Raw genomic sequence first — 27,961 nt, 5'->3', positions numbered from 1 at the left:
TGGTTCTACTGGTTCTACTGGTTCTAATGGTTCTAATGGTTCTACTGGTTCTACTGGTTCTACTGGTTCTAATGGTTCTAATGGTTCTAATGGTTCTACTGGTTCTAATGGTTCTAATGGTTCTAATGGTTCTACTGGTTCTACTGGTTTCTACAGGTTCTACTGGTTCTAATGGTTCTAATGGTTCTACTGGTTCTACTGGTTCTGCTGGTTCTAGTGGTATAATGGTTCTAAATGGTTCTACTGGTTCTAATGGTTCTAGGTTCTAGTGGTTCTACTGGTTCTACTGGTTCTAGTGGTTCTACTGGTTCTACTGGTTCTAATGGTTCTACTGGTTCTACTGGTTCTAATGGTTCTAATGGTTCTAGTGGTTCTACTGTTTTAATGGTTCTAATGGTTGTACTGGTTCTAATGGTTGTACTGGTTCTACTGGTTCTAGTGTTCTAATGGTTCTACTGGTTCTAATGGTTCTACTGGTTCTATTGGTTCTACTGGTTCTACTGGTTCTACTGGTTCTAATGGTTCTAATGGTTCTAATGGTTCTACTGGTTCTAATGGTTCTAATGGTTGTACTGGTTCTAATGGTTCTAGTGGTTCTAGTGGTTCTACTGGTTCTACTGGTTCTAGTGGTTCTACTGGTTCTACTGGTTCTAATGGTTCTACTGGTTCTACTGGTTCTAATGGTTCTAATGGTTCTAATGGTTCTACTGGTTTTAATGGTTCTAATGGTGTACTGGTTCTAAGGTTGTACTGGTTCTACTGGTTCTAGTGGTTCTAATGGTTCTACTGGTTCTAGTGGTTCTACTGGTTCTATTGGTTCTAGTGGTTCTACTGGTTCTACTGGTTCTAGTGGTTCTACTGGTTCTACTGGTTCTACTGGTCTGTATCATTCAAGTTGAAAACTATTCCAGTTTTCCAGTATTTTTCGTTTTAATTAAAGTTATTTATTTTCTCATTTATTTGTCAATAAACCAAAACTGAACAAATTAATGACTAATAAATTACATGACATTTATCTTCCATCTTATCTTGAACATTTTGTTTGACTTGTGACTGAGGGCCGCTCAAAGTTGTTCTGAGGGCCACAAGCGGCCCCCGAACCGCCCTTTGGACCCGTTATCATTAAAAGCTCTTTGGTCTTTAGTCTTAAAGCTGCAGATCAGAAAAAAACATAAAAAGTGAAACAAGAAGCAATTAAAAAATGTTCAGTTGATTTAATATAAATTTTGTTCAACAATAAATTCAAATTAAATAAAAAAAAATTCATTAATTCCATAAAAAAAAGGAAAAGTTATTAGAGAAACGAAAATAATAATTAATAAAACATGATTCTAATTCAATTCCACAGATCGTCACATCTGGTCTAATCAAAGTCCTGATCCGAGTCATGTGACCTCTGGAGGCTCCGCCCACTGACAGGCTGACCCTCAGGGACATCAGGCAGGAAATGGGTCAACGGCTCAGTGAGGTGGAAACACACACACTGATACACACACACTCTGAGACACACACTGAGACACCACACACTGAGACACACACACACTGAGACACACACACTGATACACACACTGATACACACACACACTGAGACACACACACACTGAGACACACACACTGATACACACACTGATACACACACACACTGAGACACACACACACTGAGACACACACACAGTGAGACACACACACAGTGAGACACACACACACTGAGACACACACACTGAGACACACACACACTGATACACACACTGATACACACACACACTGAGACACACACACACTGAGACACACACACTGATACACACACTGATACACACACACTGAGACACACACACACTGAGACACACACACACAGTGAGACACACACACAGTGAGACACACACACAGTGAGACACACACTCTGATACACACACTGAGACACACACTGATACACACACTGATACACACACACTGAGACACACACTGAGACACACACACACTGAGACACACACACACTGAGACACACACTGAGACACACACTCTGAGACACACACTGATACACACACACTGAGACACACTGATACACACACACACTGAGACACACACACTGATACACACACACTGATACACACACACACTGAGACACACACTCTGAGACACACACTGATACACACACACACTCTGAGACACACACTGAGACACACACACACTCTGAGACACACACTGAGACACACACACACTGATACACACACACACTCTGAGACACACACTGAGACACACACACACTGATACACACACTGATACACACACACACTGAGACACACACACACTGATACACACACTGAGACACACACACACTGATACACACACACTGATACACACACTGAGACACACACTCTGAGACACACACACACACTGAGACACACACTGAGACACACACTGATACACACACTCTGAGACACACACTGAGACACACACTGATACACACACTGATACACACACTCTGAGGACACACACACACACTGAGACACACACACTGAGACACACACACACTGAGACACACACACTGAGACACACACTGAGACACACACACACACTGAGACACACACTGAGACACACACTGAGACACACACACACACTGAGACACACACTGAGACACACACTCTGAGACACACACTGAGACACACACTGATACACACACTGATACACACACACACTGAGACACACACTGAGACACACACTCTGAGACACACACTGAGACACACACTCTGAGACACACACTGAGACACACACTGATACACACACTGATACACACACTCTGAGACACACACACACACTGAGACACACACTGAGACACACACTGAGACACACACTGAGACACACACACACACTGAGACACACACTGAGACACACACTGAGACACACACTGATACACACACTGATACACACACACTGAGACACACACTGAGACACACACTGAGACACACACACTGATACACACACTGAGACACACACACACACTGAGACACACACTGAGACACACACTGAGACACACACTGATACACACACTGATACACACACACTGAGACACACACTGAGACACACACTGAGACACACACACACTGAGACACACACACTCTGAGATACACACACACACTGAGACACACACACTCTGAGATACACACACACTGAGACACACACTGATACACACACACTGATACACACACACACTGATACACACACTGATACACACACACACTGATACACACACACTGATACACACACTGATACACACACACACTGATACACACACTGAGACACACACTGAGACACACACACTGAGACACACACACACTGAGACACACACACACTGAGACACACACACACTGAGACACACACACACTGAGACACACACACACTGAGACACACACTGAGACACACACACACTGATACACACACACACTGAGACACACACACACTGATACACACACACACTGAGACACACACTGAGACACACACACACTGATACACACACACACTGAGACACACACACACTGAGACACACACACACTGAGACACACACACACTGGAGACACACACACACTGAGACACACACACACTGATACACACACTGAGACACACACACACTGATACACACACACTGATACACACACTGAGACACACACCTGAGACACACACACACTGATACACACTGAGACACACACTGATACACACACTCTGAGACACACACTGAGACACACACTGATACACACACTGATACACACACTCTGAGACACACACACACACTGAGACACACACACACTGAGACACACACACACTGAGACACACACACACTGAGACACACACTGAGACACACACTGAGACACACACACACTGAGACACACACTGAGACACACACACACACTGAGACACACACTGAGACACACACTGAGACACACACACACACTGATACACACACTGAGACACACACTCTGAGACACACACTGAGACACACACTCTGAGACACACACTGAGACACACACTGATACACACACTGATACACACACTCTGAGACACACACACACACTGAGACACACACTGAGACACACACTGAGACACACACACACACTGAGACACACACACTGAGACACACACTGAGACACACACTGAGACACACACACACACTGAGACACACACTGAGACACACACACACACACTGAGACACACACTGAGACACACACTGAGACACACACACACTGAGACACACACTGATACACACACACACTGAGACACACACTGAGACACACACTCTGAGACACACACTGAGACACACACTGATACACACACTGATACACACACTCTGAGACACACACACACACTGAGACACACACTGAGACACACACTGAGACACACACTGAGACACACACACACACTGAGACACACACTGAGACACACACTGAGACACACACTGATACACACACTGATACACACACTGAGACACACACTGAGACACACACTGAGACACACACTGATACACACACTGAGACACACACACACTGAGACACACACACAGTGAGACACACACACTCTGAGATACACACACACACTGAGACACACACACTCTGAGATACACACACACTGAGACACACACTGATACACACACACACTGATACACACAACACACACTGATACACACACACACACTGATACACACACTGATACACACACCACTGATACACACACACTGATACACACACTGATACACACACACTGATACACACACTGAGACACACACACACTGAGACACACACACTGATACACACACACACTGATACACACACACACTGATACACACACACACTGATACACACACTGATACACCACACACTGATACACACACACACTGATACACACACTGACACACACACACACTGATACACACACTGACACACACTGAGACACACACACTGAGACACACTGACACACACTGAGACACACACACACTGATACACACACACACTGAGACACACACACTGAGACACACACACTGACACACACTGAGACACACACACACTGATACACACACACACTGATACACACACTGATACACACACACACTGATACACACACACACTGATACACACACACACTGATACACACACTGATACACACACACACTGATACACACACTGAGACACACACTGAGACACACACACTGAGACACACACAGTGAGACACACACACACTGAGACACACACACACTGAGACACACACACACTGAGACACACACACACTGAGACACACACTGAGACACACACACACTGATACACACACACACTGAGACACACACACACTGAGACACACACACACTGAGACACACACTGAGACACACACACTGATACACACACACACTGAGACACACACACACTGAGACACACACACTGAGACACACACACTGAGACACACACACACTGAGACACACACACACTGAGACACACACACTGAGACACACACACTGAGACACACACACTGAGACACACACTGAGACACACACACACTGATACACACACACACTGAGACACACACACACTGATACACACACACACTGAGACACACACACTGAGACACACTGAGACACACACACTGAGACACACACACACTTCCTTCTTGATTTGTTGAATATTAATAAATAAATGACTTTAATTTCTGCTTTTATAGGCCAGCAGATTAATTATTCCTGTGGGGTATGAATAATTGTGGTCTGGGGTCAATCTGGAGGAATTTATGTCATATTAATTATCATTATCTATTTTCTCATTTAGCTGAGTTGGAAGCTTTTTATTTATTTTCTGTATTGATTTTATTTATGTGTAAAATATTTAATATTTATCCAGCTGATAAAATAATATCTTAGTAAAAGTTTTGCTCCACTTAACATCATTAATAAATAATTTATATCTATAATGTTCTCAAAATCTTGATTCAAAAACATTTAATTGATAAAATTTTATTTTATTCCATTTGTTGAAGTCAGCGCGCCCTCTGACGGCCACACTGTGGAATTACATCATTTGTTTAAACCATAAATATGGAAAATGTTCTGCAGCGCAGTGACGTCATCCACAACACCAAGGTTTTATTGATCCGCCACCTGGTGGTGACGGGAAGAATTGCAGATATTGAATTGATCAGCAACTGTTTCTAATAATGTTTCTTTGGTTTACTGAAGGGAGCTGAGCGCTCGGTGCGCTGCTGCCACCTTCTGGAGTGCGGCGATACTGCACCAGTAATCCTTGAACTATTTTAATTTATTAAAACATAAAAATTTAAGAAAGTTCACCAGCAGCATTTAGAGTTTATGACATGAACTCTGTGGTTTGAAACATTTGAAGATGAATCATAGCTAATATTTATTGGTATTGTTGGGAATAAAGTCAGAAAATGTTAAATTCTCAGAAAAACCAAAAATCTTCCAGCTGCTGATGATGAATGAAGATCTGGAAACATTTTCTCTACAATCTGATTCAAACTGAAACAATGACGGCTTCAGCCCGGCATCCGAATCGTTTTAGTTCAACATTAATATTCACTTAATATCCTTTCCATGAAAAATAGACATAAAATAGTTCAAGTTGAATTTATCTTTTACACTTAATAAAACTCTGAGTTTTCCTCAGAATCAGGAAATGAAAATATTTAATATGACATCAAGTTAAAAACAGGAAAAGTTTTTCTGCTCTGACTTCATCACTTCCTGTTTTGTTTTTTCTTTCCAGGACGTCAGTGTGTATCAGTGTGTATCAGAGTGTGTGTTTCAGTGTGTGTGTGTGTGTGTCTCAGTGTGTGTGTGTCTCAGTGTGTCTCAGTGTGTCTCAGTGTGTGTCTCAGTGTGTGTGTCTCAGTGTGTGTCTCAGTGTGTCTCAGTGTGTCTCAGTGTGTATCAGTGTGTGTGTCTCAGTGTGTCTCAGTGTGTCTCAGTGTGTGTGTGTGTGTGTCTCAGTGTGTGTGTGTGTGTGTCTCAGTGTGTATCAGTGTGTGTGTTTCAGTGTGTGTGTCAGTGTGTCTCAGTGTGTATCAGTGTGTCTCACTGTGTGTGTCAGTGTGTGTGTGTATCAGTGTGTGTGTGTATCAGTGTGTGTGTGTATCAGTGTGTATCAGTGTGTGTATCAGTGTGTATCAGTGTGTGTGTGTATCGTGTGTGTGTGTATCAGTGTGTATCAGTGTGTGTGTGTCTCAGTGTGTGTCTCACTGTGTGTGTATCAGTGTGTGTGTGTATCAGTGTGTATCAGTGTGTGTGTCTCAGTGTGTGTCTCAGTGTGTGTGTATCAGTGTGTGTGTGTATCAGTGTGTGTGTGTCTCAGTGTGTATCAGTGTGTGTGTCTCAGTGTGTGTGTCTCAGTGTGTCTCAGTGTGTGTATCAGTGTGTGTGTGTCTCAGTGTGTGTCTCAGTGTGTCTCAGTGTGTCTCAGTGTGTCTCAGTGTGTGTCTCAGTGTGTCAGTGTGTCTCAGTGTGTATCAGTGTGTGTGTGTATCAGTGTGTGTGTGTATCAGTGTGTATCAGTGTGTGTGTGTCTCAGTGTGTGTCAGTGTGTGTGTATCAGTGTGTGTGTGTATCAGTGTGTGTGTGTATCAGTGTGTATCAGTGTGTGTGTGTCTCAGTGTGTGTCTCAGTGTGTGTGTATCAGTGTGTGTGTATCAGTGTGTGTGTGTCTCAGTGTGTGTGTCTCAGTGTGTCTCAGTGTGTGTATCAGTGTGTGTCTCAGTGTGTGTGTCTCAGTGTGTCTCAGTGTGTCAGTGTGTGTGTGTCTCAGTGTGTGTCTCAGTGTGTATCAGTGTGTGTGTGTCTCAGTGTGTGTCTCAGTGTGTCTCAGTGTGTCTCAGTGTGTCTCAGTGTGTCTCAGTGTGTGTCTCAGTGTGTCTCAGTGTGTCTCAGTGTGTGTGTCTCAGTCTGTCTCAGTGTGTGTCTCAGTGTGTCTCAGTGTGTCTCAGTGTGTCTCAGTGTGTCTCAGTGTGTGTCTCAGTGTGTATCAGTGTGTCTCAGTGTGTCTCAGTGTGTCTCAGTGTGTGTGTCTCAGTGTGTCTCAGTGTCTCAGTGTGTATCAGTGTGTCTCAGTGTGTCTCAGTGTGTCTCACTGTGTGTGTCTCAGTGTGTCTCAGTGTGTCTCAGTGTGTGTGTCTCAGTGTGTCTCAGTGTGTGTCTCAGTGTGTCTCAGTGTGTGTGTCTCAGTGTGTCTCAGTGTGTCTCAGTGTGTGTCTCAGTGTGTCTCAGTGTGTGTCTCAGTGTGTCTCAGTGTGTCTCAGTGTGTCTCAGTGTGTTTCTCAGTGTGTGTGTCTCAGTGTGTCTCAGTGTGTCTCAGTGTGTGTCTCAGTGTGTCTCAGTGTGTCTCAGTGTGTCTCACTGTGTGTGTCTCAGTGTGTCTCAGTGTGTGTCTCAGTGTGTCTCAGTGTGTCTCAGTGTGTATCAGTGTGTCTCAGTGTGTCTCAGTGTGTCTCAGTGTGTCTCAGTGTGTCTCAGTGTCTCAGTGTGTCTCAGTGTGTATCAGTGTGTCTCACTGTGTGTGTCTCAGTGTGTCTCAGTGTGTGTCTCAGTGTGTCTCAGTGTGTCTCAGTGTGTATCAGTGTGTCTCAGTGTGTCTCAGTGTGTGTCTCAGTGTGTCTCAGTGTGTCTCACTGTGTCTCAGTGTGTCTCAGTGTGTATCAGTGTGTCTCAGTGTGTGTCTCAGTGTGTTCAGTGTGTCTCAGTGTGTCTCAGTGTGTATCAGTGTGTCTCAGTGTGTCTCAGTGTCTCAGTGTGTATCAGTGTGTCTCAGTGTGTCTCACTGTGTCTCAGTGTGTATCAGTGTGTCTCAGTGTGTGTCTCAGTGTGTCTCAGTGTGTCTCAGTGTGTCTCAGTGTGTCTCACTGTGTCTCAGTGTGTCTCAGTGTGTGTCAGTGTCTCAGTGTGTGTCAGTGTGTCTCAGTGTGTCTCAGTGTGTGTGTCTCAGTGTGTGTCTCAGTGTGTCAGTGTGTCTCAGTGTGTATCAGTGTGTCTCAGTGTGTCTGTGTGTGTATCAGTGTGTCTCAGTGTGTCTCAGTGTGTCTCAGTGTGTCTCAGTGTGTATCAGTGTGTCTCAGTGTGTGTGTCTCAGTGTGTGTCAGTGTGTCTCAGTGTGTATCAGTGTGTCTCAGTGTGTCTCAGTGTGTGTGTCAGTGTGTCTCAGTGTGTCTCAGTGTGTGTCTCAGTGTGTCTCAGTGTGTATCAGTGTGTTCAGTGTGTCTCAGTGTGTCTCAGTGTGTCTCAGTGTGTATCAGTGTGTCTCAGTGTGTGTGTCTCAGTGTGTCTCAGTGTGTGTCAGTGTGTCTCAGTGTGTCTCAGTGTGTGTCAGTGTGTCTCAGTGTGTATCAGTGTGTCTCAGTGTGTCTCAGTGTGTGTGTCTCAGTGTGTGTCTCAGTGTGTCTCAGTGTGTGTCTCAGTGTGTCTCAGTGTGTATCAGTGTGTCTCAGTGTGTCTCAGTGTGTCTCAGTGTGTGTCTCAGTGTGTCTCAGTGTGTATCAGTGTCTCAGTGTGTCTCAGTGTGTGTCTCAGTGTGTCTCAGTGTGTGTCTCAGTGTGTGTCTCAGTGTGTGTCTCAGTGTGTCTCAGTGTGTGTCTCAGTGTGTCTCAGTGTGTCTCAGTGTGTCTCAGTGTGTGTCTCAGTGTGTATCAGTGTGTGTCTCAGTGTGTCTCAGTGTGTCTCAGTGTGTCTCAGTGTGTCTCAGTGTGTCTCAGTGTGTGTCTCAGTGTGTCTCAGTGTGTGTCTCAGTGTGTCTCAGTGTCTCAGTGTGTGTGTCAGTGTGTCTCAGTGTGTCTCAGTGTGTCTCAGTGTGTGTGTCAGTGTGTCTCAGTGTGTCTCAGTGTCTCAGTGTGTCTCAGTGTGTGTCAGTGTGTCTCAGTGTGTCTCAGTGTGTCTCAGTGTGTCTCAGTGTGTCTCAGTGTGTGTCTCAGTGTGTCTCAGTGTGTCTCAGTGTGTGTGTCAGTGTGTGTATCAGTGTGTCTCAGTGTGTGTCTCAGTGTGTCTCAGTGTGTCAGTGTGTCTCAGTGTGTCTCAGTGTGTCTCAGTGTGTCTCAGTGTGTGTCTCAGTGTGTCTCAGTGTGTCTCAGTGTGTCTCAGTGTGTCTCAGTGTGTCTCAGTGTGTCTCAGTGTGTATCAGTGTGTGTCTCAGTGTGTGTCTCAGTGTGTCTCAGTGTGTCTCAGTGTGTCTCAGTGTTTCTCAGTGTGTGTGTCTCAGTGTGTCTCAGTGTGTCTCAGTGTGTATCAGTGTGTCTCAGTGTGTGTCTCAGTGTGTCTCAGTGTGTCTCAGTGTTTCTCAGTGTGTGTGTCTCAGTGTGTCAGTGTGTCTCAGTGTGTGTCTCAGTGTTTCACTGTGTCTCAGTGTGTGTCTCAGTGTGTCTCAGTGTGTCTCACTGTGTCTCAGTGTGTGTCTCAGTGTGTCTCAGTGTGTCTCAGTGTGTGTGTCTCAGTGTGTCTCAGTGTGTCTCACTGTGTGTGTCTCACTGTGTGTGTCTCAGTGTGTCTCAGTGTGTCTCAGTGTGTGTCTCAGTGTCTCAGTGTGTCTCAGTGTGTATCAGTGTGTCTCAGTGTGTCTCAGTGTGTGTCTCAGTGTGTCTCAGTGTGTCTCACTGTGTCTCAGTGTGTGTCTCAGTGTGTCTCAGTGTGTCTCAGTGTGTGTGTCTCAGTGTGTCTCAGTGTGTCTCAGTGTGTCTCAGTGTGTATCAGTGTGTCTCAGTCTGTCTCAGTGTGTCTCAGTGTGTGTCTCAGTGTGTCTCAGTGTGTCTCAGTGTGTCTCAGTGTGTCTCAGTGTGTCTCAGTGTGTCTCAGTGTGTCTCAGTGTGTATCAGTGTGTCTCAGTGTGTATCAGTGTGTCTCAGTCTGTCTCAGTGTGTCTCAGTGTGTCTCAGTCTGTCTCAGTGTGTATCAGTGTGTGTCAGTGTGTATCAGTGTGTCAGTGTGTGTCTCAGTGTGTCTCAGTGTGTGTGTCTCAGTGTGTGTCTCAGTGTGTCAGTGTGTCTCAGTGTGTCTCAGTGTGTGTGTCTCAGTGTGTGTGTCTCAGTGTGTGTCTCAGTGTGTCTCAGTGTGTCTCAGTGTGTCTCAGTGTGTGTGTCTCAGTGTGTGTCAGTGTGTCTCAGTGTGTCTCAGTGTGTCTCAGTGTGTGTCTCAGTGTGTCTCAGTGTGTCTCAGTGTGTCTCACTGTGTGTGTCTCACTGTGTGTGTCTCAGTGTGTCTCAGTGTGTCTCACTGTGTGTCTCACTGTGTGTGTCTCAGTGTGTCTCAGTCTGTCTCAGTGTCTCAGTGTGTGTCTCAGTGTGTCTCAGTGTCTCAGTGTGTATCAGTGTGTCTCAGTGTGTCTCAGTGTGTGTCTCAGTGTGTCTCAGTGTGTCTCAGTGTGTATCAGTGTGTCTCAGTGTGTCTCAGTGTGTGTGTCTCAGTGTGTCTCAGTGTGTCTCAGTGTGTCTCGTGTGTATCAGTGTTATCAGTGTGTCTCAGTGTGTCTCAGTGTGTGTATCAGTGTGTGTCAGTGTGTGTCTCAGTGTGTCTCAGTGTGTCTCAGTGTGTGTCTCAGTGTGTGTCTCAGTGTGTGTCTCAGTGTGTATCAGTGTGTGTCAGTGTGTGTCTCAGTGTGTCTCAGTGTGTCTCAGTGTGTGTCTCAGTGTGTCTCAGTGTGTCTCAGTGTGTCTCAGTGTGTGTCTCAGTGTGTCTCAGTGTGTGTGTCTCAGTGTGTGTCTCAGTGTGTCTCAGTGTGTGTGTCTCAGTGTGTGTGTCTCAGTGTGTGTCTCAGTGTGTGTCTCAGTGTGTCTCAGTGTGTGTCTCAGTGTGTGTGTCTCAGTGTGTCTCAGTGTGTCTCAGTGTGTCTCACTGTGTCTCAGTGTGTGTCTCAGTGTGTCTCAGTGTGTGTCTCAGTGTGTCTCAGTGTGTCTCAGTGTGTCTCAGTGTGTGTCAGTGTGTGTCTCAGTGTGTCTCAGTGTGTCTCAGTGTGTGTCTCAGTGTGTCTCAGTGTGTATCAGTGTGTGTCAGTGTCTCAGTGTGTCTCAGTGTGTCTCAGTGTGTGTCTCAGTGTGTCTCAGTGTTTCTCAGTGTGTGTCTCAGTGTGTCTCAGTGTGTGTGTCTCAGTGTGTGTGTCTCAGTGTGTCTCAGTGTGTCTCAGTGTGTGTCAGTGTGTGTGTCTCAGTGTGTCAGTGTGTCTCAGTGTGTCTCAGTGTGTGTGTCTCAGTGTGTGTCTCAGTGTGTCTCAGTGTGTCTCAGTGTGTCTCAGTGTGTCTCACTGTGTCTCAGTGTGTGTCTCAGTGTGTCTCAGTGTGTCTCAGTGTGTGTGTCTCACTGTGTGTGTCTCAGTGTGTCTCAGTGTGTCTCACTGTGTGTGTCTCAGTGTGTGTCTCAGTGTGTCTCAGTGTGTCTCAGTGTGTGTCTCAGTGTGTCTCAGTGTGTATCAGTGTGTATCAGTGTGTCTCAGTGTGTCTCAGTGTGTCTCAGTGTGTCTCAGTGTGTCTCAGTGTGTCTCAGTGTGTCTCAGTGTGTATCAGTGTGTCTCAGTGTGTCTCAGTGTGTCTCAGTGTCTCAGTGTGTCTCAGTGTGTCTCAGTGTGTCTCAGTGTGTCTCAGTGTGTGTATCAGTGTGTCTCAGTGTGTCTCAGTGTGTGTCTCAGTGTGTCTCAGTGTGTCTCAGTGTGTCTCAGTGTGTATCAGTGTGTGTCAGTGTGTCTCAGTGTGTCTCAGTGTGTGTGTCTCAGTGTGTCTCAGTGTGTCTCAGTGTGTATCAGTGTGTATCAGTGTGTCTCAGTCTGTCTCAGTGTCTCAGTGTGTGTCTCAGTGTGTCTCAGTGTGTCTCAGTGTGTGTCTCAGTGTGTCTCAGTGTGTATCAGTGTGTCTCAGTGTGTCTCAGTGTGTGTGTCTCAGTGTGTCTCAGTGTGTCTCAGTGTGTCTCAGTGTGTCTCAGTGTGTGTATCAGTGTGTGTCAGTGTGTGTCTCAGTGTGTCTCAGTGTGTCTCAGTGTGTGTCTCAGTGTGTCTCAGTGTGTATCAGTGTGTGTCAGTGTGTGTCTCAGTGTGTCTCAGTGTGTGTCTCAGTGTGTCTCAGTGTGTCTCAGTGTGTCTCAGTGTGTGTGTCTCAGTGTGTGTCAGTGTCTCAGTGTGTCTCAGTGTGTGTCTCAGTGTGTGTGTCTCAGTGTGTCTCAGTGTCTCAGTGTGTCTCAGTGTGTCTCAGTGTGTCTCAGTGTGTGTCTCAGTGTGTGTGTCAGTGTGTGTGTCTCAGTGTGTGTCTCAGTGTGTGTCAGTGTGTATCAGTGTGTCTCAGTGTGTGTCAGTGTGTCTCAGTGTGTCTCAGTGTGTCTCAGTGTGTGTCTCAGTGTGTCTCAGTGTGTATCAGTGTGTGTGTCTCAGTGTGTGTCAGTGTGTCTCAGTGTGTCTCAGTGTGTGTGTCTCAGTGTGTGTGTCTCAGTGTGTGTCTCAGTGTGTCTCAGTGTGTCTCAGTGTGTCTCAGTGTGTCTCAGTGTGTCTCAGTGTGTCTCAGTGTGTCTCAGTGTGTCTCAGTGTGTGTGTCTCAGTGTGTGTCTCAGTGTGTCTCAGTGTGTGTGTCAGTGTGTCTCAGTGTGTGTCTCAGTGTGTCTCAGTGTCTCAGTGTGTTCTCAGTGTGTATCAGTGTGTATCAGTGTGTCTCAGTGTGTGTCTCAGTGTGTCTCAGTGTTTCTCAGTGTGTGTGTCTCAGTGTGTCTCAGTGTGTGTCTCAGTGTGTCTCAGTGTTTCTCAGTGTGTGTCTCAGTGTGTCTCAGTGTGTCTCAGTGTGTCTCAGTGTTTCTCAGTGTGTCTCAGTGTGTGTCTCAGTGTGTCTCAGTGTGTCTCAGTGTGTCTCAGTGTGTCTCAGTGTGTGTCTCAGTGTGTATCAGTGTGTATCAGTGTGTCTCAGTGTGTCTCAGTGTGTGTCTCAGTGTGTCTCAGTGTGTCTCAGTGTGTGTCTCAGTGTGTCTCAGTGTGTGTCTCAGTGTGTGTCTCAGTGTGTATCAGTGTGTATCAGTGTGTCTCAGTGTGTCTCAGTGTGTGTCTCAGTGTGTCTCAGTGTGTCTCAGTGTGTGTGTCTCAGTGTGTCTCAGTGTGTATCAGTGTGTCTCAGTGTGTATCAGTGTGTATCAGTGTGTCTCAGTGTGTCTCAGTGTGTGTCTCAGTGTGTCTCAGTGTGTGTCTCAGTGTGTCTCAGTGTGTCTCAGTGTGTGTCTCAGTGTGTATCAGTGTGTATCAGTGTGTCTCAGTGTGTGTATCAGTGTGTCTCAGTGTGTCTCAGTGTGTGTGTCTCAGTGTGTCTCAGTGTGTGTCTCAGTGTGTCTCAGTGTTCTCAGTGTGTGTGTCTCAGTGTGTCTCAGTGTGTCTCAGTGTGTCTCAGTGTTTCTCAGTGTGTCTCAGTGTGTGTCTCAGTGTGTCTCAGTGTGTGTCTCAGTGTGTCTCAGTGTGTCTCAGTGTGTGTCTCAGTGTGTATCAGTGTGTATCAGTGTGTCTCAGTGTGTCTCAGTGTGTGTCTCAGTGTGTCTCAGTGTGTGTCTCAGTGTGTGTCTCAGTGTGTCTCAGTGTGTGTCTCAGTGTGTCTCAGTGTGTATCAGTGTGTATCAGTGTGTCTCAGTGTGTCTCAGTGTGTGTCTCAGTGTGTGTCTCAGTGTGTATCAGTGTGTATCAGTGTGTCTCAGTGTGTCTCAGTGTGTCTCAGTGTGTGTGTCTCAGTGTGTCTCAGTGTGTCTCAGTGTGTATCAGTGTGTATCAGTGTGTCTCAGTGTGTCTCAGTGTGTGTCTCAGTGTGTCTCAGTGTGTGTCTCAGTGTGTCTCAGTGTGTGTATCAGTGTGTGTCAGTGTGTCTCAGTGTGTCTCAGTGTGTCAGTGTGTCAGTGTGTGTCTCAGTGTGTCTCAGTGTGTCTCAGTGTGTCTCAGTGTGTGTGTCTCAGTGTGTGTGTCTCAGTGTGTGTCTCAGTGTGTGTCAGTGTGTCTCAGTGTGTGTCTCAGTGTGTCTCAGTGTGTGTGTCTCAGTGTGTGTGTCTCAGTGTGTGTCAGTGTGTCTCAGTGTGTGTGTCTCAGTGTGTGTGTCTCAGTGTGTCTCAGTGTGTCTCAGTGTGTGTGTCTCAGTGTGTGTGTCTCAGTGTGTGTCTCAGTGTGTGTCAGTGTGTGTCAGTGTGTATCAGTGTCTCAGTGTGTCTCAGTGTGTCTCAGTGTGTCTCAGTGTGTGTCTCAGTGTGTCTCAGTGTGTCTCAGTGTGTGTCTCAGTGTGTCTCAGTGTGTCTCAGTGTGTCTCAGTGTGTGTCTCAGTGTGTCTCAGTGTGTCTCAGTGTGTCTCAGTGTGTGTCTCAGTGTCTCAGTGTGTGTATCAGTGTGTGTCAGTGTTTTCTCAGTCTGTCTCAGTGTGTCTCAGTGTGTGTATCAGTGTGTGTCAGTGTGTCTCAGTGTGTGTCTCAGTGTGTCTCAGTGTGTCTCAGTGTGTGTCTCAGTGTGTCTCAGTGTGTCTCAGTGTGTCGTGTGTCTCAGTGTGTGTATCAGTGTGTGTCAGTGTGTCTCAGTGTGTCTCAGTGTGTGTGTCTCAGTGTGTGTGTCTCAGTGTGTGTCAGTGTGTCTCAGTGTGTCTCAGTGTGTGTGTCTCAGTGTGTGTCTCAGTGTGTGTCTCAGTGTGTCTCAGTGTGTCTCAGTGTGTCTCAGTGTGTGTGTCTCAGTGTGTGTGTCTCAGTGTGTGTCTCAGTGTGTCTCAGTGTGTATCAGTGTGTCTCAGTGTGTGTGTGTCTCAGTGTGTCTCAGTGTGTCTCAGTGTGTATCATGTGTCTCAGTGTGTGTGTGTCTCAGTGTGTCTCAGTGTGTCTCAGTGTGTCTCAGTGTGTGTCAGTGTGTCTCAGTGTGTCTCAGTGTGTCTCAGTGTCTCATCTCAGTGTGTGTCTCAGTGTGTCTCAGTGTGTCTCAGTGTGTATCAGTGTGTCTCAGTGTGTGTGTGTCTCAGTGTGTCTCAGTGTGTCTCAGTGTGTCTCAGTGTGTGTCAGTGTGTGTCTCAGTGTGTCTCAGTGTGTCTCAGTGTGTTTCAGTGTGTGTCTCAGTGTGTCTCAGTGTGTATCAGTGTCGTGTGTATCAGTGTGTCAGTGTGTGTCTCAGTGTGTCTCAGTGTGTCTCAGTGTGTGTCTCAGTGTGTGTGTCAGTGTGTGTCTCAGTGTGTCTCAGTGTGTGTCTCAGTGTGTGTGTCAGTGTGTGTCAGTGTGTCTCAGTGTGTGTGTCTCAGTGTGTGTCTCAGTGTGTCTCAGTGTGTCTCAGTGTGTGTGTCTCAGTGTGTGTGTCTCAGTGTGTGTCTCAGTGTGTCAGTGTGTCTCAGTGTGTCTCAGTGTGTCTCAGTGTGTCTCAGTGTGTGTCTCAGTGTGTCTCAGTGTGTCTCAGTGTGTCTCAGTGTGTCTCAGTGTGTCTCAGTGTGTCTCAGTGTGTCTCAGTGTGTCTCAGTGTGTCTCAGTGTGTCTCAGTGTGTGTCTCAGTGTGTCTCAGTGTGTGTGTGTCTCAGTGTGTCTCAGTGTGTCTCAGTGTGTCTCAGTGTGTGTGTCTCAGTGTGTATCAGTGTGTCTCAGTGTGTCTCAGTGTGTCTCAGTGTGTGTCTCAGTGTGTCTCAGTGTGTGTCTCAGTGTGTCTCAGTGTGTCTCAGTGTGTCTCAGTGTGTATCAGTGTGTCTCAGTGTGTCTCAGTGTGTATCAGTGTGTCTCAGTGTGTCTCAGTGTGTGTCTCAGTGTGTCTCAGTGTGTCTCAGTGTGTATCAGTGTGTATCAGTGTGTCTCAGTGTCTCAGTGTGTGTCTCAGTGTGTATCAGTGTGTGTCAGTGTGTCTCAGTGTGTCTCAGTGTGTGTCTCAGTGTGTGTCTCAGTGTGTGTCAGTGTGTCTCAGTGTGTCTCAGTGTGTCTCAGTGTGTGTCTCAGTGTGTGTCAGTGTGTATCAGTGTGTCTCAGTGTGTCTCAGTGTGTCTCAGTGTGTCTCAGTGTGTCTCAGTGTGTCTCAGTGTGTGTGTCTCAGTGTGTATCAGTGTGTCTCAGTGTGTCTCAGTGTGTCTCAGTGTGTGTGTCTCAGTGTGTCTCAGTGTGTGTGTCTCAGTGTGTCTCAGTGTGTCTCAGTGTGTCAGTGTGTGTCTCAGTGTGTATCAGTGTGTCTCAGTGTGTCTCAGTGTATCAGTGTGTCTCAGTGTGTCTCAGTGTGTGTCTCAGTGTGTCTCAGTGTGTCTCAGTGTGTATCAGTGTGTATCAGTGTGTCTCAGTGTGTCTCAGTGTGTGTCTCAGTGTGTATCAGTGTGTGTCAGTGTGTCTCAGTGTGTCTCAGTGTGTGTCTCAGTGTGTCTCAGTGTGTGTCAGTGTGTCTCAGTGTGTCTCAGTGTGTCTCAGTGTGTGTCTCAGTGTGTGTCAGTGTGTATCAGTGTGTCTCAGTGTGTCTCAGTGTGTGTCTCAGTGTGTGTATCAGTGTGTCTCAGTGTGTCTCAGTGTGTATCAGTGTGTCTCAGTGTGTCTCAGTGTGTATCAGTGTGTCTCAGTGTGTATCAGTGTGTCTCAGTGTGTGTCTCAGTGTGTCTCAGTGTGTGTCTCAGTGTGTCAGTGTGTGTCAGTGTGTCTCAGTGTGTCTCAGTGTGTGTGTCTCAGTGTGTGTCTCAGTGTGTGTCTCAGTGTGTGTCTCAGTGTGTGTCAGTGTGTCTCAGTGTGTCTCAGTGTGTCTCAGTGTGTCTCAGTGTCTCAGTGTGTCTCAGTGTGTCTCAGTGTGTCTCAGTGTGTCTCAGTGTGTCTCAGTGTGTATCAGTGTCTCAGTGTGTCTCAGTGTGTCTCAGTGTGTCTCAGTGTGTGTGTCTCAGTGTGTGTGTCTCAGTGTGTGTCTCAGTGTGTCTCAGTGTGTGTCTCAGTGTGTGTGTCTCAGTGTGTGTCAGTGTGTCTCAGTGTGTGTGTCTCAGTGTGTGTCTCAGTGTGTCTCAGTGTGTCTCAGTGTGTGTGTCTCAGTGTGTGTGTCAGTGTGTGTCTCAGTGTGTGTCAGTGTGTCTCAGTGTGTCTCAGTGTGTCTCAGTGTGTCTCAGTGTGTGTCTCAGTGTGTCTCAGTGTGTCTCAGTGTGTATCAGTGTGTCTCAGTGTGTGTGTGTCTCAGTGTGTCTCAGTGTGTCTCAGTGTGTCTCAGTGTGTGTCTCAGTGTGTCTCAGTGTGTCTCAGTGTGTCTCAGTGTGTCTCAGTGTGTGTGTCTCAGTGTGTCTCAGTGTGTGTGTGTCTCAGTGTGTCTCAGTGTGTCTCAGTGTGTCTCAGTGTGTGTCTCAGTGTGTATCAGTGTGTCTCAGTGTGTCTCAGTGTGTCTCAGTGTGTGTGTCTCAGTGTGTCTCAGTGTGTGTGTCTCAGTGTGTCTCAGTGTGTCTCAGTGTGTGTCTCAGTGTGTATCAGTGTGTCTCAGTGTGTCTCAGTGTATCAGTGTGTCTCAGTGTGTCTCAGTGTGTGTCTCAGTGTGTCTCAGTGTGTATCAGTGTGTCTCAGTGTGTGTCTCAGTGTGTGTCAGTGTGTCTCAGTGTGTGTGTCTCAGTGTGTGTCTCAGTGTGTCTCAGTGTGTCTCAGTGTGTGTGTCTCAGTGTGTGTGTCTCAGTGTGTGTCTCAGTGTGTCAGTGTGTGTCAGTGTGTATCAGTGTGTCTCAGTGTGTCTCAGTGTGTCTCAGTGTGTCTCAGTGTGTGTCTCAGTGTGTCTCAGTGTGTCTCAGTGTGTGTCTCAGTGTGTCTCAGTGTGTCTCAGTGTGTCTCAGTGTGTGTCTCAGTGTGTCTCAGTGTGTCTCAGTGTGTCTCAGTGTGTGTCTCAGTGTGTCTCAGTGTGTATCAGTGTGTGTCAGTGTGTTTCTCAGTGTGTCTCAGTGTGTCTCAGTGTGTGTATCAGTGTGTGTCAGTGTGTGTCTCAGTGTGTGTCTCAGTGTGTCTCAGTGTGTCTCAGTGTGTGTCTCAGTGTGTCTCAGTGTGTCTCAGTGTGTCTCAGTGTGTGTCTCAGTGTGTCTCAGTGTGTATCAGTGTGTGTCAGTGTGTGTCTCAGTGTGTGTGTCTCAGTGTGTGTCAGTGTGTCTCAGTGTGTCTCAGTGTGTGTGTCTCAGTGTGTGTGTCTCAGTGTGTGTCTCAGTGTGTCTCAGTGTGTCTCAGTGTGTCTCAGTGTGTCTCAGTGTGTGTGTCTCAGTGTGTGTCTCAGTGTGTCTCAGTGTGTATCAGTGTGTCTCAGTGTGTGTGTGTCTCAGTGTGTCTCAGTGTGTCAGTGTGTATCAGTGTGTCTCAGTGTGTGTGTGTCTCAGTGTGTCTCAGTGTGTCTCAGTGTGTCTCAGTGTGTGTCAGTGTGTGTCTCAGTGTGTCTCAGTGTGTCTCAGTGTGTCTCAGTGTGTGTCTCAGTGTGTCTCAGTGTGTCAGTGTGTATCAGTGTGTCTCAGTGTGTGTGTGTCTCAGTGTGTCTCAGTGTGTCTCAGTGTGTCTCAGTGTGTGTCAGTGTGTGTCTCAGTGTGTCTCAGTGTGTCTCAGTGTGTGTATCAGTGTGTCTCAGTGTATCAGTGTGTGTCAGTGTGTCTCAGTGTGTCTCAGTGTGTCTCAGTGTGTGTGTCTCAGTGTGTGTGTCTCAGTGTGTCAGTGTGTCTCAGTGTGTGTGTCTCAGTGTGTCTCAGTGTGTCTCAGTGTGTCTCAGTGTGTGTGTCTCAGTGTGTGTGTCTCAGTGTGTGTCTCAGTGTGTCTCAGTGTGTCTCAGTGTGTCTCAGTGTGTCTCAGTGTGTCTCAGTGTGTCTCAGTGTGTCTCAGTGTGTATCAGTGTGTCTCAGTGTGTGTGTGTCTCAGTGTGTCTCAGTGTGTCTCAGTGTGTCTCAGTGTGTGTCTCAGTGTGTCTCAGTGTGTCTCAGTGTGTCTCAGTGTGTCTCAGTGTGTGTGTCTCAGTGTGTCTCAGTGTGTGTGTGTCTCAGTGTGTCTCAGTGTGTCTCAGTGTGTCTCAGTGTGTGTGTCTCAGTGTGTATCAGTGTGTCTCAGTGTGTGTGTCTCAGTGTGTCTCAGTGTGTGTGTCTCAGTGTGTCTCAGTGTGTCTCAGTGTGTCTCAGTGTGTGTCTCAGTGTGTATCAGTGTGTCTCAGTGTGTATCAGTGTGTCTCAGTGTGTCTCAGTGTGTGTCTCAGTGTGTCTCAGTGTGTCTCAGTGTGTATCAGTGTGTATCAGTGTGTCTCAGTGTGTCTCAGTGTGTGTCTCAGTGTGTATCAGTGTGTGTCAGTGTGTCTCAGTGTGTCTCAGTGTGTGTCTCAGTGTGTCTCAGTGTGTGTCAGTGTGTCTCAGTGTGTCTCAGTGTGTCTCAGTGTGTGTCTCAGTGTGTCAGTGTGTATCAGTGTGTCTCAGTGTGTCTCAGTGTGTGTCTCAGTGTGTCTCAGTGTGTCTCAGTGTGTCTCAGTGTGTGTCTCAGTGTGTCAGTGTCTCAGTGTGTCTCAGTGTGTGTCTCAGTGTATCAGTGTGTCTCAGTGTGTATCAGTGTGTCTCAGTGTGTCTCAGTGTGTGTCTCAGTGTGTCTCAGTGTGTCTCAGTGTGTATCAGTGTGTATCAGTGTGTCTCAGTGTGTCTCAGTGTGTGTCTCAGTGTGTATCAGTGTGTGTCAGTGTGTCTCAGTGTGTCTCAGTGTGTGTGTCTCAGTGTGTGTCTCAGTGTGTGTCAGTGTGTCTCAGTGTGTCTCAGTGTGTCTCAGTGTGTGTCTCAGTGTGTCAGTGTGTATCAGTGTGTCTCAGTGTGTCTCAGTGTGTCTCAGTGTGTCTCAGTGTGTCTCAGTGTGTCTCAGTGTGTGTGTCTCAGTGTGTATCAGTGTGTCTCAGTGTGTCTCAGTGTGTCTCAGTGTGTGTGTCTCAGTGTGTCTCAGTGTGTGTGTCTCAGTGTGTCTCAGTGTGTCTCAGTGTGTCTCAGTGTGTGTCTCAGTGTGTCTCAGTGTGTCTCAGTGTGTATCAGTGTGTCTCAGTGTGTCTCAGTGTGTGTCTCAGTGTGTCTCAGTGTGTCTCAGTGTGTCAGTGTGTATCAGTGTGTCTCAGTGTGTCTCAGTGTGTGTCTCAGTGTGTATCAGTGTGTGTCAGTGTGTCTCAGTGTGTCTCAGTGTGTGTCTCAGTGTGTGTCTCAGTGTGTGTCAGTGTGTCTCAGTGTGTCTCAGTGTGTCTCAGTGTGTGTCTCAGTGTGTGTCAGTGTGTATCAGTGTGTCTCAGTGTGTCTCAGTGTGTCTCAGTGTGTGTATCAGTGTGTCTCAGTGTGTCTCAGTGTGTATCAGTGTGTCTCAGTGTGTCTCAGTGTGTATCAGTGTGTCTCAGTGTGTATCAGTGTGTCTCAGTGTGTGTCTCAGTGTGTCTCAGTGTGTGTCTCAGTGTGTGTCAGTGTCAGTGTGTCTCAGTGTGTCTCAGTGTGTGTGTCTCAGTGTGTGTCTCAGTGTGTGTCTCAGTGTGTGTCTCAGTGTGTGTCAGTGTGTCTCAGTGTGTCTCAGTGTGTCTCAGTGTGTCTCAGTGTGTGTCTCAGTGTGTCTCAGTGTGTCTCAGTGTGTCTCAGTGTGTGTCTCAGTGTGTCTCAGTGTGTATCAGTGTGTCTCAGTGTGTCTCAGTGTGTGTCTCAGTGTGTCTCAGTGTGTCTCAGTGTGTGTGTCTCAGTGTGTGTCTCAGTGTGTCTCAGTGTGTCTCAGTGTGTGTGTCTCAGTGTGTGTCAGTGTGTCTCAGTGTGTGTCTCAGTGTGTGTCTCAGTGTGTCTCAGTGTGTCTCAGTGTGTGTGTCTCAGTGTGTGTGTCTCAGTGTGTGTCTCAGTGTGTGTCAGTGTGTCTCAGTGTCTCAGTGTGTCTCAGTGTGTCTCAGTGTGTGTCTCAGTGTGTCTCAGTGTGTCTCAGTGTGTATCAGTGTGTCTCAGTGTGTGTGTGTCTCAGTGTGTCTCAGTGTGTCTCAGTGTGTCTCAGTGTGTCTCAGTGTGTCTCAGTGTGTCTCAGTGTGTGTCTCAGTGTGTCTCAGTGTGTGTGTCTCAGTGTGTCTCAGTGTGTGTGTCTCAGTGTGTCTCAGTGTGTCTCAGTGTGTCTCAGTGTGTGTGTCTCAGTGTGTATCAGTGTGTCTCAGTGTGTCTCAGTGTGTCTCAGTGTGTGTCTCAGTGTGTCTCAGTGTGTGTGTCTCGTGTGTCTCAGTGTGTCTCAGTGTGTGTCTCAGTGTGTATCAGTGTGTCTCAGTGTGTCTCAGTGTGTATCAGTGTGTCTCAGTGTGTCTCAGTGTGTGTCTCAGTGTGTCTCAGTGTGTCTCAGTGTGTATCAGTGTGTATCAGTGTGTCTCAGTGTGTCTCAGTGTGTGTCTCAGTGTGTATCAGTGTGTGTCAGTGTGTCTCAGTGTGTCTCAGTGTGTGTGTCTCAGTGTGTGTCTCAGTGTGTGTCAGTGTGTCTCAGTGTGTCTCAGTGTGTCTCAGTGTGTGTCTCAGTGTGTGTCAGTGTGTATCAGTGTGTCTCAGTGTGTCTCAGTGTGTGTATCAGTGTGTCTCAGTGTGTCAGTGTGTATCAGTGTGTCTCAGTGTGTCTCAGTGTGTATCAGTGTGTCTCAGTGTGTATCAGTGTGTCTCAGTGTGTGTCTCAGTGTGTCTCAGTGTGTCTCAGTGTGTCTCAGTGTGTCTCAGTGTGTATCAGTGTGTCTCAGTGTGTATCAGTGTGTCTCAGTGTGTCTCAGTGTGTCTCAGTGTGTGTCTCAGTGTGTGTCAGTGTGTGTCAGTGTGTCTCAGTGTGTCTCAGTGTGTGTGTCTCAGTGTGTGTCTCAGTGTGTGTGTCTCAGTGTGTCTCAGTGTGTGTCAGTGTGTCTCAGTGTGTCTCAGTGTGTCTCAGTGTGTGTCTCAGTGTGTCTCAGTGTGTCTCAGTGTGTCTCAGTGTGTGTCTCAGTGTGTCTCAGTGTGTATCAGTGTGTCTCAGTGTGTCTCAGTGTGTGTATCAGTGTGTCTCAGTGTGTCTCAGTGTGTCTCAGTGTGTCTCAGTGTGTGTCTCAGTGTGTGTATCAGTGTGTCTCAGTGTGTCTCAGTGTGTCTCAGTGTGTGTATCAGTGTGTCTCAGTGTGTCTCAGTGTGTCTCAGTGTGTATCAGTGTGTCTCAGTGTGTCTCAGTGTGTGTCTCAGTGTGTGTCTCAGTGTGTCTCAGTGTGTCTCAGTGTGTCTCAGTGTGTGTCTCAGTGTGTGTCAGTGTGTATCAGTGTGTCTCAGTGTGTCTCAGTGTGTCTCAGTGTGTCTCAGTGTGTATCAGTGTGTCTCAGTGTGTCTCAGTGTGTGTATCAGTGTGTCTCAGTGTGTATCAGTGTGTCTCAGTGTGTCTCAGTGTGTCTCAGTGTGTCTCAGTGTGTGTCTCAGTGTGTGTCAGTGTGTGTCAGTGTGTCTCAGTGTGTCTCAGTGTGTGTCTCAGTGTGTGTCTCAGTGTGTGTGTCTCAGTGTGTGTCTCAGTGTGTGTCTCAGTGTGTCTCAGTGTGTCTCAGTGTGTCTCAGTGTGTCTCAGTGTGTGTATCAGTGTGTCTCAGTGTGTCTCAGTGTGTATCAGTGTGTGTCTCAGTGTGTCTCAGTGTGTCTCAGTGTGTCTCAGTGTGTGTCTCAGTGTGTCTCAGTGTGTGTCTCAGTGTGTGTCAGTGTGTGTCAGTGTGTCTCAGTGTGTCTCAGTGTGTGTGTCTCAGTGTGTGTCTCAGTGTGTGTGTCTCAGTGTGTGTCTCAGTGTGTCTCAGTGTGTGTCTCAGTGTGTCTCAGTGTGTCTCAGTGTGTGTCTCAGTGTGTATCAGTGTGTCTCAGTGTGTCTCAGTGTGTGTCTCAGTGTGTCTCAGTGTGTCTCAGTGTGTCTCAGTGTGTCTCAGTGTGTGTATCAGTGTGTCTCAGTGTGTCTCAGTGTGTCTCAGTGTGTATCAGTGTGTCTCAGTGTGTCTCAGTGTGTCTCAGTGTGTCTCAGTGTGTGTATCAGTGTGTCTCAGTGTGTATCAGTGTGTCTCAGTGTGTCTCAGTGTGTATCAGTGTGTCTCAGTGTGTATCAGTGTGTGTCTCAGTGTGTCTCAGTGTGTCTCAGTGTGTCTCAGTGTGTCTCAGTGTGTCTCAGTGTGTGTGTCAGTGTGTCTCAGTGTGTCTCAGTGTGTGTCTCAGTGTGTCTCAGTGTGTCTCAGTGTGTCTCAGTGTGTATCAGTGTGTCTCAGTGTGTGTGTCAGTGTGTCTCAGTGTGTCTCAGTGTGTCTCAGTGTGTATCAGTGTGTCTCAGTGTGTCTCAGTGTGTCTCAGTGTGTCTCAGTGTGTCTCAGTGTGTCTCAGTGTGTTTCAGTGTGTCTCAGTGTGTCTCAGTGTGTGTGTCTCAGTGTGTGTCTCAGTGTGTCTCAGTGTGTCTCAGTGTGTCTCAGTGTGTCTCAGTGTGTCTCAGTGTGTCTCAGTGTGTGTCTCATGTGTCTCAGTTGTGTATCAGTGTGTGTTTAATGGACTGTGTGTTCAAGGTTGAGCTCTAATGGGTTCTGCTTCCATTGGATCCATTAAGGAGAAACGATTCTCTGTCTGAACGACTTTAAGTAGCAAAACTTCAAACGTTCAGAAAATCAAAACTGAATTTCTGCTTCATAAAGACAATAAAAAGAGAGATCAGCAGCTGGAGGAAAAGTCAGATCTGATCCTAAATGAATCAAATTAACTCCAGATGTTTTCTCTGAACTGATTTTCATGTTAAAATGTGAATATTTTAGATTTTTGCTCTTAAATCTCAGCAGCTGCTGATTTTAATGCTTCAGACTCCAAATATGTCCTGAGGTCTGAGAGCAGCTAATGCTAATGCTAACTAATGCTAATGCTTTGTTGTAAACAAATATTTTAGTCATGAGTAATCTATAGATTACTGTTCCGATTAATCCAATAATCAGATTCAACTATTTATAAAACATGGACTAATTCCTGTTCATATACATATGAGTCCAATGTTTCATTTTTAGCTTCTATAACGTTTTCCTGAAGAGGAGGAAGTCAGAGCTCCGCGCAACGCTCATAATGCCCCCGCCAGAACACGCCGCACAATAATAAAACATAAACTAACGAAGCTTCAGGTACATTTTCCTCCAGGAGTTTTAATGATCAGGGAAGTCGAATCATTGGAGGGAAAACTTTCAGCCCTAATGCTAACGCTAACGGCCTTCCTCATATTCCCTGTTTGGTTTCAGCCAATCAGCAGCAAGGGAAATGCAAGGCTGCTACGCTAACATGTTAGCGTAGGTGTTAGCGAGTGGAGCATTCAGCTTCTAAATATTTATTTACATCCACAGAAAAGTGTTGGCTGGATTATTTCATTAGATTTCATCCATCCATCATCCATCCAACATCCATCCATCATCCATCCATCCATCCATCATCCATCCATCATCCATCCATCTTCTGCCGTTTATCCGGGTCGGGTCGCGGGGTAGCAGCCACTTCCTCTGGGGGAATCCCGAGGCGTTCAAATATTTCCACTCCAAATGGAGCAAAATAAATAAATGAAGTGAGAAATTCTTTAACATGTTTCCTTCGTCTTGTAGAGAAACTTCTTCTTCTCTCCTCATGATGGCGCTCACACCGGCTCCAGTTTTTGGCGAGTTATTCCCTCCCACTGTCGCCACTGCTAACCAACTGGTTTACAGTATCAGCTGAATGTTGCATGTAGGGATGAAAGGTGAAAGTTCAGCTTTGGCTCTCTGAGGAGTCCAGGTCACACTTGATGGTTATAGTTGACGATTATTTTAAACAACTGATGAATCTGATCAGTTGTTGAATCTTAACTGTTGATAAGCAAACCAGCCAAGTAATTTCAGGAAGCTAAAAGTTTCCAGGTTAGCAAAATGTTGCAATGCTAAGCTAATGGTTAGCGGATTAGCAGAGCGCTTCCTGGCTGATGAACTGTTAAGATGAGACTCCTGGTGTTTTTACGAACGTCTGTGATGGAAAACCTGCCGAGTGAAGAGCAGCTCAACTTCCTGGAAAATAAGCTAATCGCTGATTAGCGCCGCTGAGGCTCAACAAAAGCAGCAGCTGCAGGTTTGAATCCCAGCCTGCCGCGGTTACCGCATCACACCTGGGCGCTAATCCTACAACCGCCCTCTGACCTTTCACTCAGGACACGCTTAGATTATTATTAAGCCCTGAACATGGAAAAACATCATGAAGTATAAAGACAAAATCTGAGAGGAAAAAATGTTTTTGTGATGGGAGGAAGACGCTCCATTGATTGGTAGTGTGTGTGTTTGACCACCAGGAATGACGCTACGCTGTGTGTGTGTGTGTTGTGTGTGTGTGTGTGTGTGTGTGTGTGTGTGTGTGTGTGTGTGTGTGTGTGTGTCCTTGACAGGCAGGATATAAACGAGCCGCTCCAAGCTTCAGAGCACAGCAGCGACCAAGAAGAAGAAAGAAGTCTTCACCTCCCAGAATCCACCAGCAATAATAACAAGAAGAAGAAGAAACATCAAACTGTGGTGAGTTTTTGATTTTTCACTCTGTTCATCAGAAATTCAAATGTTTAGATTCAATAAAACAGAAAAGTTAGTTTTTAGCTAACGCCTTAAAATAAACTGTCATGTTTGGAATCTCACCTAAAATGTTTTATTTTCTTCATCATGGAAGTTTGATTATTTATTACAGCCATAAAAATGTTAAGGATGAAACATTGAAGTGGTTAATAATGAGATGTGGTCTGTGATTGGTGGACAGGTCATGTGTCCTGCGTGGCTATTGGTGGCCGTGGTGGTTGTGGGCGGAGCCAGAGGAGCGGCCAGCCAATGCTGGGAGAGTCTGAGCTGCCAGGATCTGAACAGCGAGAGCAGCATGATGGTAAAATGATCCTCAATATTCAACCAAACCACATCAATCACTTTCACGTTCAATACTAATCAATATTGGTTTTTCCTGATCAAATTCACCGATCAGCTCATCCGTCAGCATTTTTATTGAGATCAAAATTACAGGTTTTGTGGAAATAAATTAGAAATATTAGCATTTTGTGATATTATATCTGATGGTAAATGAGGCAGTAGAGGAGAAAATGAATACTGCCACCTGCTGGTGGGAGGTAGCATCGCTGATAATGATGCGTTAGTGAAAAATGGGGCTTATTTTTGATTTATGTGATTTTCATCTAAAAAAACAGAACAAAAAAAACTTTTTGATTGAAAAATGACTTTTATTGATAATTAATCTAGATTGTTGAGCAATGTAGTTCCATAACGTTTAAGTGAAAAGCCTGGTTTCATTTGTTTTTAAAATCCTGGTTAATTTTCATTTTATTTTCTAAATCGGTTCTGAAGAATATTTGGGTAAAAAGCTTTTTAAATTAAATTTCCTCTGCCTACATGCCCCAGAATGCCTTGCGGTAGCCGTATTATTGATCAGATCCAGTGAAATGTTTGCTATCAAGTTTAATGTTATTGTGGTTCAGAACAATATTAAGGCTCAGCTGGATCTGATCCTCTGGGTCGGCAGGACTGCATCCACGCCTGCCGCTCCGACCTGACGGCCGAGACGCCCTGGTCCCAGGTGACGCCCACCTGTCGCCGCCCCCCCGACCCCGCCGCCCCGCAGGCCAAGCGCTCCTACTCCATGGAGCATTTCCGCTGGGGGAAGCCGGTCGGCCGCAAACGCCGCCCCGTCAAGGTCTACGCGTCCAACGACGTGCAGGAGGAGTCGGCCGAGGCGTTCCCCGCCGAGATGAGGAGGCGCAGCGACGAAGAGGAGGACGAGGAAGAGCAGCTGCTGCAGGAGAAGAAGGACGGATCCTACAAGATGAAGCACTTCCGCTGGAGCGGCCGCCGGCGGGGAAACGCTACGGAGGATTCATGAAGAGCTGGGAGGAAGGGAGGCAGAAACCGCTGGTCACACTGCTGAAGAACATCATCAACAAGGAGGAGCAGGTGTAGCCAATGAGAACGCCGCGCCTCGCCTGGTGTAGCCAATGAGACGCTGCGCTGGATTTCACATTCATGACTCCATGTAAATAACTGTATTTATTATATGAGTTATTTGCAAGCAAAAGGAA

The 27,961-nt window shown here is 46.7% G+C and overlaps 1 protein-coding gene across 1 annotated transcript; it reads left to right on the top strand.

The window, feature by feature from the left end:
- The first annotated feature begins 1,392 nt into the window (after nucleotides 1-1,392).
- Nucleotides 1,393-27,961, top strand: LOC129356862 (pro-opiomelanocortin-like). The gene is given in 7 exon segments (XM_055026405.1): nucleotides 1,393-1,468; nucleotides 26,282-26,405; nucleotides 26,641-26,760; nucleotides 27,409-27,451; nucleotides 27,454-27,484; nucleotides 27,486-27,730; nucleotides 27,733-27,961. Coding segments are annotated over 5 exon segments (546 nt in total). The 5' UTR covers nucleotides 1,393-1,468; nucleotides 26,282-26,405; nucleotides 26,641-26,643; the 3' UTR covers nucleotides 27,843-27,961.

The sequence above is a fragment of the Poeciliopsis prolifica genome, unplaced genomic scaffold (genome assembly GCF_027474105.1).
Source record: "Poeciliopsis prolifica strain line A6 unplaced genomic scaffold, Auburn_PproV2 SCAFFOLD202, whole genome shotgun sequence".
In the NCBI taxonomy this organism is placed as follows: Eukaryota; Metazoa; Chordata; class Actinopteri; order Cyprinodontiformes; family Poeciliidae; genus Poeciliopsis; species Poeciliopsis prolifica.
Note: the sequence above shows the minus strand (reverse complement) of the source record. Positions and strands in the feature narration are given on the sequence as shown.